The 10,403-nt window shown below is 49.0% G+C and overlaps 1 protein-coding gene across 1 annotated transcript in view; it reads right to left on the reverse strand.

Annotated features, from left to right (window-relative positions):
- lrp6 (low density lipoprotein receptor-related protein 6) overlaps positions 1-10,403 on the reverse strand; it is a 44,670-nt gene that overhangs the window by 16,861 nt on the left and 17,406 nt on the right. The window contains exons 6-11 of the mRNA XM_008293779.1: positions 6,627-7,023; positions 5,812-5,983; positions 2,399-2,615; positions 1,929-2,218; positions 1,353-1,579; positions 1,065-1,284 (exon numbers count right to left, since the gene is read on the reverse strand). Coding sequence (XP_008292001.1) covers positions 1,065-1,284; positions 1,353-1,579; positions 1,929-2,218; positions 2,399-2,615; positions 5,812-5,983; positions 6,627-7,023 — 1,523 coding nt within the window. The remainder of the gene's footprint in view (positions 1-1,064; positions 1,285-1,352; positions 1,580-1,928; positions 2,219-2,398; positions 2,616-5,811; positions 5,984-6,626; positions 7,024-10,403) is intronic.

Below are 10,403 nucleotides of genomic sequence, written 5' to 3' on the forward strand. Positions count from 1 at the left end.
TAAACCAGTTTAATACCAGTTTAATACCAGTTTAATACCAGTCTAAACCAGACTAGACCAGAGTAAACTAGTTTAATACCAGTTTAATACCAGTCTAAACCAGAGTAAACCAGTTTAATACCAGTCTAAACCAGAGTAAACCAGTTTAATACCAGTGTGAACCATCCAAGCAAAGTCCCCAAAGTAGTCTAGACCTAATTTTAAAATCTTGTCCGATAACCAGTCTTCTGAACCAGTTAAAGACCAGTCTGAAACCACGTACACAAGTAGACTGAACATGTTAAAAACCCGTCTGAAACCAGTCTAATGTTAGGCCAATACCAGTTCAAATCCAGTCTAAACCAGGTCTAAAAGCAGTTCACAGAAAGAACTAAACAAGCTCATTTGTATAATAATAACAACAATAATGTATAATACTAATAGTACAGTCATCGTAATCTGATAATGGTACAAAACCAGCCTCAGGTCAGAACGAACGTGACACTGGATCCATAACCGGTCTAAGCCAGTCTAACCAAGCCATAAAGCAGTCTAAATCTCATTTTAAAATCTGGTCCAAAACCTAGTCTGAATCCAGTTTGAAACCAAGTTCACAACCACACTCTAAACCATTCCAGAACCGGGTCCAGAATGCAGTCTAAACCAAATCAACAATCTGGCCCAAGTCCAGTATGACACCAAAGTCTAAACCAGTCCAGTTAAACCCATCTAAACCCAGTCCAACATAACAGTCTAAAACTAGACCAACAACCTCCAAACCAGTTTGAAAATCTGGTCCAGAACCAGTTCCAAACCAGTCCAACCCAGGTCTAAAACAGCAGTAAAGCCAAATCAAGTGCTCCACTGTGATTTTAGATCTATGGTTCTTTCTGGAGCTCATGCGGGTCACCAGAACCATGTTCCTTTGGTCCAGTTGAAAGTGTCGGATAACACCACAGTTCTAGTGTTGAGCTAAATGATTCTGTGAAACGGTAAACCGGGTCGAACGTTTGACACCAGAACAGTAAAATCCGTGTTCACATGTTGAAGCTGCACAGAATCGTATTTCTCATTAAACACGAGACAGACAGGAAATCGGGTCGTGTTCTGGTTCTGTTACCGAGCATGTTAGAGGACTCGATCAGCGTTGTGTCCAGGTCGGTCCAGTACAGCCGCCGCTCTGCGTAGTCGATGGTCAGTCCGTTGGCTCGGCCCACGTCGGCCACCAGCGTGAGCCGGCCCGTCCCGTCCATCGCTGCTCGGTCAATCTTGGGCTTCCCACCCCACTCGGTCCAGTACATGTACCTGAAGACAGAACCGGGTCAGTATGGACCCGAGGACAGAAGAATAAACTCATCTTTCTTGGTTCTCACCCCTCAGCAGGATCCAGAGCCAGAGCCCGAGGACTGTCCAGGTCCTTCCACACCAGAACCTGCCGGTGCTGCCCGTCCAGTTTGGCCACCTCAATGCGGTTGGTGCCGGTGTCAGCCCAGTAAAGGTTCTTCCCCAGCCAGTCCACTGCCATCCCCTCCGGATAGTCCAGACCGAACTCCACCACGTGCTCCAGGGCGCTGCCGTTCATGAAGGCCCGGCTGATGGTCTGTGGGTCAGAGAGGACGGGTTAGACGGCGGCGCTGAGGACGGGTACGGTACCAGGTCAACGGCACACCAGTTTGTACAGAAAGCTTACAGTACTGGTTTAAATGTGCATGGTTCTGGACAGTTAAACCAGAAAGTTTTCAGAGTGGGCCTTTTGGATCAGTACTTTCTAAAACTACAGTTTCTCAGTGAACTCAGTGATGATGGACCAAGACGGTGGATCAGAACCAAAACAATCAGCTTAATGTGGATCAGAACCAAAACAAGCAGCTTAATGTTTGTATATCTGGTTTTCAAACGGAGCTATCTGACTTATACGGAGACGACTGAGACTCTGGTGGTCCTCGAACCTTCAGAGTGATGTCGGTCCAGTAGATGCGGTTGTCGGTGACGTCGAAGTCCAGCGCCGACGCCTCCTTGACGCCGGTCAGCGGGATCGCCACGTTGTTGTTGTTGGTCTCCAGGGAGATCCGGCGGATGTCGGTGTGGCGGGAGAACAGCAGGAAGGCCTCGGGGACGATGCAGGTCCTCATGTCGGCGATGAGCTCCAGACCGATCGGGCAGCCGCACTGGACGCCCTGAGGCTTGTAGAGGCACAGGTGGCTGCAGCCGCCGTTGTTCTCCGCACAGGGGTTGGTACCTGAGGAGGGGGCGGGGTCACAGACATCAGGTAAAAACACAACATCCCTGATACACAGATCACCAGTGTATCATAAACACACGTTCTTTATCGTTTAACATCAAACAATCATCCCGTGTTTATGCTGTGGCTCCGCCCTCTTGATGACATCACTCAGCCTGAGCCTATCAGCGGACTCACCAAAGGTCTTGTGCACGTATGTGGCCTTGAGGCCCATGAGGTCGGGCAGCTGGTCGATGATGAACTCGCGCTCGGCGCTGCGCTTGTGGACGCGCTCGATGCTGCGGCGCTGCCAGTCCGTCCAGTAGATGTAGTCGCCGAGGAGCGTGAAGCCGAAGATGTGAGGAAGCTTGTCCTCGACCAGCACCCGTCGGCCCGACCCGTCCATGTTCATCACCTGCAGGCAGACGGACAGGTGGAGGTTAAAACAGCACTGTGGGGTTCAGCCTGGACACCATGACTGAGACGTCTGAGGCAGCTAACGAGCTCCGCGCAGGATGGTTACGACATCCTGCTTTCACTCCACCGCCAGGTTTACTGGCTGCTGCTGCTGCTGCTGTGGTGGTTTTACCAGCATCATCAGCACAGAAATGTAATTAAATTCACCTCAAATTTCACTGATGTTGAAGTGCAGTCAGTGTTATTGAGCAGCACATTTAAACCCAGATGCTAAGCAGAGGGCTTCACTGAGAGCCAATGGAGTCAATAACTACACTGATTAACCAACTCAAAGTTTAGCTTTATTTTTGTCTAACGTGGATTGTTAAATGTTTTTCATCGCTCATTATCATCATATCTCTGTACATGGCACCTATCTTCAGGCTCTACAGGTAAACCCAGAGGTGAAGCTGAGCGTCAGGTGAAGACCACCTGAAGGAAACCGTCTGCTGCTATGTTCACATGTAGTATTTCATTCCAGTTCCTGGTATTTATCACGTAAACAAATCTGCAGAACCAGATTTAATCCTCACATCTCCCCCCTGATCAGAACCAGACCGAAGCGTCACACCTCCCTGATCAGAACCAGGTTGGCCCAAACAAACTCCGTCTAAAGGCTGAGTTCAGAGACCCAGCTGAGTCACGGCGCTCGGTTCCCATGATGCCCGGCTGCAGGAGGGGGGGGGGCAGACTGACGGGAGTCTCCGCATTGTTTCTCGCCGTGGATACTGAGCGCGCTCAGAGGAGCTCAGGCGACCTGGCAGCACATCGCAGCGCCGCTAATTAGAAGCAACAGCCGGAGCAAACAAACAACGGCAGCATATGGACGCCACATTTCTTCTTCTGCTGCTCTCACAAACTTTGACATCTCACTTCTACAAACCAGCGGTGTTTCCATGGAGACGGCTACAGACCAGAATAACCGAACCTGGGTCTGAACACAGAAACTGAAAGACAATGAAACCCAGAAGCCTGACTGCAGGACAGACCGAGGCACCGAGCAGCAGATTACTGCTGGAACACAGGTTCTACTTTATGGGTCCTCAGGGTTCATCTGCTTTCTGTGTTTCATACTTTAACTTCAGATTTAAATTTAAGCCTTTGGTGTTCAATGACTCCTGTAGGTCCCACCTCAGATCTAAATGTACCTTCTCTGATAGCAGACGTCCATCAGCCTCCACCAGCAGCAGACACCCTCTAACCAACAGACCAGCCATCCTGTTATTAGACGTGTTTGACTGACTGGTCAGGACGACTGAACACTGTTACTGTGGATCATGTTCTGGATCAATCACTGCAGCCTGACTCTGGCTCATTTTTAATAACTTGAATAAAAACAATATTTCATCTGCATTGTTTAAACAGTTTGGTTATAATGAACTGTGACCTTCTGAGTCTCCTTTTTGTTTTCTATCGAAGCACTTCGTAAACTCTTGTTTATGAAAGCGCTGATTAAATAAAGTTATTATATTTATCATTACTGTCCGATGTGCGCGTCTGCATCAGCCTGAACATGTTCCCACATCATAACAACGTCTTCAGGTGTCTGTAGCTTCATGTCCGACACAGAGAACCATCGAATCTTCATGTTTGTGGAGCTGAAACCAGAACATTTGACATTTTTCGGTGAAATGACTCCTGACTGTGGTTTACACTGAGATGACGTTCAGAGTGAAGCTAAATCTGCCTCTGAAGCCTCCTGAGCAGATCAGCGAAGTGCGATAAGCTGATTTCTGAAACATGCAGAGAGCGAAGTGGAAAAATGTGAGGAATCTGCAGCGGAGCGACGAGCAGCGAGGCCTGTAATCTGTGCAGCGCCGCGATTCGCTGCAGCCGGAGCAGCCCTGCATGGCCGCCTGCCATCGCTCCAAACATCCTGCAGGAACGCTGGTTAAATATAAAGCGAAGTTTCCATCCTCAGCCGTGGCCTCAGCCAAAAGGTCTCCGCTGGTTTGGAGCCGAACCGCACTGCGGCGACGGTTTCAGATTCTGGGTCTATTCTAAACAGAGCCGACCGCAGCTGGAGGGCGGCCCGCAATCGGAACCAGATGTGGGATCTCACCGCAAGAAGCGGGTCCTGGGAGGAACCTGAGGGAGGGACGGGGCCCCTCGGACCGCCAAGGGGGTCAGGTGGGGTCCTGCCCCCAGGAGGGTAGAATAACGGAGCAGCGGGCGGGATGGCGTGAGCACGAAACCACAGAGTGTTACTGCCGGACACAGAGTTTAACAGCTTTCTGACGGCGCTGATCCGAGTCAAACGGAGGACAGAACCTAACTGCAGCTGAGATCAGGTGAACCAGCCTTCTGGAGGAAACGGCTGAGGACAGATGACCGACGTGGACTTGGAGGTATTTTGAGAACCAACTGGTCGTTTCAGGCAAATGTTGAGCAAAAGCTACAGATGTTTATTCTTAAAAGTGTTAATTTGATGCTTTTTGGTGAAATCCGTTAACACATGAGATCCACACAACGACGTGAATTGGATCAGAACATGAAGCGCAGCCTTGGTATCAGGTTAACATCACAGCTCACTTCATGTCTGATGTTTCATGAACAACAAAAACTAAATATTCAGTGTTTTATCAAGGAAATGAAGGAAAAGCAAAGAATTGTCATACTTGAGGAGACAGAACAGTAATATGCCTTAAATGATTAATTGTCTTCATTAAGACGTTAATATTAATCAACTTGAAGCAGCTTTCCGACGGTCCTTGAACACATCATCAGCGATGCGCCGTTCCTTCAGAAAACGATCCGATAACGCCACGATTGATCAGAACAACCTGGTCTGAGTTCTGAACAATAAATATAACTCCAGCTGACTCTTCATATCAGGACGAGCTGAAGAAACCACTGAAGCCAGAGAGTCGATGCAGCAGCAAATACAACAGATCAAACACAGCAGACGTTCTCCAAACCCCAAAACACATGTTAATATTTCATCGCCATCACTTTACTCGACACGTCTCAATCCAACAGACTCTCCAACACCAAGCTGTTGTGGAGCCTCCATTTGTTTCAGTACAGAAACAAGATTAATGCTAAATGTTAACACTGTCCATTAGTTCTGAGGGTAAGTTCTTGTGGACCTGACATGACATGAGTCATACAGACCCGAACCAAACCGGCAGCAGGAGGATAAATCAAACACAGACCTCGATCTTGTCCGTCTTGGCGTCTCCCCAGTAGATTTTTCTTTCGTCGTAGTCGAGCGCGAGTCCGTTGGGCCACCCCAGAGACGTGTTCACCATCACCACCCGCTCCATCCCGTCCAGGTCCGCTCGCTCGATCTTAGGAACCTCACCCCAGTCGGTCCAGTACATGTACCTGAAGAACAGGAGGAGAGCGTCAACGCTGCTTCCATCAGAGGCTTTTAGAAAGTTCTGAGAGAATTTTTAGAGATCAACAGAAAGTTACTTTAAAAACAAGCAGCACAACTTAAATCTTCTAAAAAGATCGCTGAAAAAAAATCTGATTTAGATATTTGGTACAATAAAGTTTGAATATAAATGTAAGTCTATATTATGTAATGTGCAGAAAATGGATATTTTTCTTGGTGAATATCTCCTCAAAGTGATTCACAGATGAACAAACCCTCTCTGTTCATTTTATTTTTAGTACGCCTGCCCTGAACATTTTCCAAACCAGCTGTAGTACCTGGTTGTTCCACCAGGGGGAGCCTCTCACTGTTCAGTCCTGTAGAGACCAGAGGAGGCGTCTACAGACTACAGCTCATGGTGGCAGCAGAGAGCATTGTGGGAGTTTAGCAGCAACGGGACCATGACAGAGACTCTGAGGAGGTTCAGGACCTCCAACCAGAGCTCAGGTGTTAAATGGAAACGTGACCAGAACATTGCTCCCACATCCTGGTTCCAGAACATGTCAGCTGCTTTGACACCAGTGTTACTGCAGGACCACTATACCCTACGGATCGGTATCGCTGCACTTTTAGTCAGCTAGATAGACTCACCCGGCCACGGGGTCCAGTACGATGGCCCTCGGCTCATCCAGGTCCTCAGAGATCAGGATCTTTCGCATGGTTCCGTTGAGCCGGGTCACCTCGATGCGGTCAGTGCCGGTGTCGGTCCAGTATAGGTTCCTGGCGATCCAGTCCACAGCGATGCCATCAGGGTGGTTCACCTGCGATGTGACCACGAACTGGGCGTCGCTGCCGTCCAGCAGGGAGCGGCGGATCGCCTTCACGTCGTCGTCCGTCCAGTAGATGTATCCCTCCACCGGGTCGTAGTCGATGGCGATGGCGTGGCGGATGTCGTCCACCTGCAGGATGATGTCGGTGAAGTCGGGCGTGTCCAGAGAGATTCGCCGCAGGTCTGTCCGCCGGGCGAGAAGCAGCATCTGGGTCGCACCTGAGGACGGAGAACTCGGGTCAGAACTCACAGCTGGATCAGAAACTCCTCTACGAACACCCAGAGAGACAGGGCTGCACAGGAAGTGGACCTGAGTGCTTCTGCTCTCTGTAGTCACCTGATGGTCTGGGTTACTTCACAGATCACAAGTGGAAATAATACCAAATACAATCAACAAACACATTATGGTCGGCTTCCAACAGTTACTCATATTAATTATCACAGAGGAACCGAAACATCCTGGATCAATGAAGACATGCAGCACGGATCAGAACCAGAGAACAGAGGAGCCAGTTGGTGGAGATACATTCAGCTGATGGTGGAACATCTTTCTACAGCTGATGGTTGAACATCTTTCTACATCTGATGGTGGAACATCTTTCTACANTACACAGGATTACTGAGTACACAGGATTACTGAGTAGATCTTAAACAGCAGGGCGATTACAGGTGCGTGAGAACACCAGTAACTCCAGTCGGTGTTTAACTTTTAATCTGTCGGTACAAACGATGGTTTCACTGGTTTTCTACGACCAGAACCCGTCAGCTGAGTCCGTCAGCGCTCCCAGGAGGTTCAGAGCTGCTCTGACTAACCAAACAGTTTATTCTCCTGAACTGTAACCCGACCACTGACAGATAACAATCTATGAAAACGTGACGCCAAGCGACCGAAACTAAACGACCACAAAAGATGACAAACGACCAAAACGTGGCACAAACGCCACACATCTCTCATATGTGTGTCTGCTCTGCGATCACGACTCGTATCAGCGTCTCTGTGGTGTTTCAATAGTTATTCAGAACACATCGGATCAGATCTGGACTGCTGGGCAGAGTTTAAACATGATTTAAGCCCCAGTTCAGACGTCAGGCAGCACTGTAAAACTCTACTGTTCTTATTAAAGTGGAGGCTTCACAGAGCTTCACCGACGGTTTATCTCTGGTCAGAGAACATCAGCTCCCTCCAACCGACTCACGTTATAGATCAGAACCTGGATCTGGCCCAGACTCTCCAGAGGAAAGTGCATGTTTGAGGTTTTCTTCTCCTTTCTGTGTTTACTTTCAGTCAGAAACAAATGATTCATGTAAAATCTGGTTTACATATCGAGGACATGTTTAGCAGAAGGCCTCCAGGACAGAGGCGGCGACGGCCCAGGCTCGTTTATGGGAAACACAGCAGCTACGCTGGAGGGAGGGACCAGGTTCTGGTTCTGTTCTCAGCAGTCTGGGTTCAATGGGCTGAAAAACACTGAAGTCCAGATTTTAGACCAGACTGGTTCTGATGCATCTCAGAAAATCCCACTCTGAATAAAGAAAGAGAAGGAAATGTGACTGTTTGTGTGGCGTCTGGAGGTGAAACATCAGAACCGTGGAGCTCCAGAGTAAAAACACAAAGTCTGGAGGCTTTAGGTGAGAACACAGTGAAGCTCTGTTAAAGCAGAAGCTCTTCTCTCTGACTTCAGAAGGTCCGTTAACGGACGCCGATCACAGCTGCTACCGGTGATTACGTTCAGCATTTATTGTTTTCTGGAATATTTAATCAGCCGTTTGTCTCTAAAAGTCAGAAAACAGAGAAAAAGTGGATCACAGGTCCCTCCAACATCTGGTTCAGTCCAGAGATGCTCAGTTTCCTGTCACAGAGGAAAGAAACCAGAACACATCCACCGAAGAAGATGATTCTAGGAACAAATGACTGTAGCTGGTCTGAACAGCTGGAGGCTGGCTAATGCTGCTAACTGACAAACCAGCACTGTTGCTTTACAGGCTCTAGTCGCCATTCTCACCATCCTTTGGGATTTCAGAGACCAAACAATCAGAGGTAATGAACCAGTCACTGATGGACATGCCAGTAGGTTCCCGACAGAGGGCCGGTACCACAGGTTTAACAGATTCTGTCAGGGCTGGAGGTGGACTGGACAGAAGCTAATCAATGTTTTCACTGTGTTCTATCAGATCTTTAATCGAGGCTGCATTCCAGCTCTGCTCAGATCCAGAATGTGAGGTTCTACGGCCGGTACCTGGTTGCCGTCCTCCTGGGCCCGGCGGATCACGTTCTGCTTGGAGTCGATCCAGTACAGCTGCTTGTCCAGCGGGTCGTAGTCGATGGCCCGGACGTTCCTCAGGCTGTGGATGGGCAGGATGATGTCGGGGCTCTGCTGCTCGTCAATCACCATCCGGTTGATCGCCGTCTTCTGGCTGAACAGCAGGAACGACGTCGGAGCTGAAAGGAGAAAAACATCCATGAGACTCTGTGACTGCAGCTTCTGCAGTGAGTGTGTTCTGGTTTCGCTCCTTCTGTCAGAAAACCGAACATCTTTGGACTAAACAGGACATCTAAGGAGATATTTAAATCAGATTCTTTCAGTCTGAGATGAAAATATCAGTCGATTGATCAGTTAACTGGATTCTGCAGCTTTTTCTTGTCTTTAATTAAAGTTTTAGGTCATTCTTTGTGCTGTTTCCATGAAATGAGACGTGTAACTTCATCAGACCTGGAGTTGGGATTCAAATTCTTTACTTTTGTAATTAATGACTGATGAAACTAAGATGAGCGGCAGCCCTGATGGGAACAGGTCCCAATAATGTCATGAGGTAAGCAGTAGAAACAGGACTGATGTGATGATTAAAAATATTCAGAACCACAGCGTTCCACAGGTACTGTAACCTGATTGGCTGCTGCTGAGTGGCTGACAGCGGGCGTATTATCAACCTGACCGGTGGGGAAATGACCAGCCTCTCCCGCCTGAGGCTGTGGTGACCAATGGGAGAAGGGCTCGTTCTGTTGTTGTTGTGTGAACAGACTGGACAGCGACGTGTTGCTGAACTCCCACATTTACCCGGTTTCCAGGGAAACCAGAACCAGTGACCCGTCGGAGCGAGGCCAACTCACCGCTGCAGGTCTTGTTGTCGTAGTTGAGCGAGAAGTGGGCGGGGCATCCGCAGACGAAGCTGCTGACGGGGACGGCGAGGCAGAGGTGCGAGCAGTGGCCGTTGGTGGAGGCGCAGGCGTTCCAGCCGCCCTGCCGCGACGAGTGGAACACCAGGATGTCCATGACGTAGTCCAGGTGGCCCTGGATCACCGTCCGGTTCTGGCCGCTGGTCTTGTTGGCCCGCTCGATGCTACGCTGGCTCCAGTCTGTCCAGTAGATGTAGTCCTGGTACTGAGTGAGACCGAACGGATGGGGAAGGTCGTCGGCGATCACCTCGCGGTCCTGACCTGAAAAACAACCGGCCAATCAGGAAACAGACACAAGACAGGAAATGAACCGTTTTAATTCCTAAAGGTCCAAATCTGTTTATTAACAGTTTTAAGCAAATTGAAACCAGTTTACCCCCAGTCTAAACCAGACTAAACCAGTTTAATACCAGTCTAAACCAGA

Source organism: Stegastes partitus, unplaced genomic scaffold (assembly GCF_000690725.1).
Source record: "Stegastes partitus isolate 25-593 unplaced genomic scaffold, Stegastes_partitus-1.0.2 Scaffold911, whole genome shotgun sequence".
Classification (NCBI taxonomy): Eukaryota; Metazoa; Chordata; class Actinopteri; family Pomacentridae; genus Stegastes; species Stegastes partitus.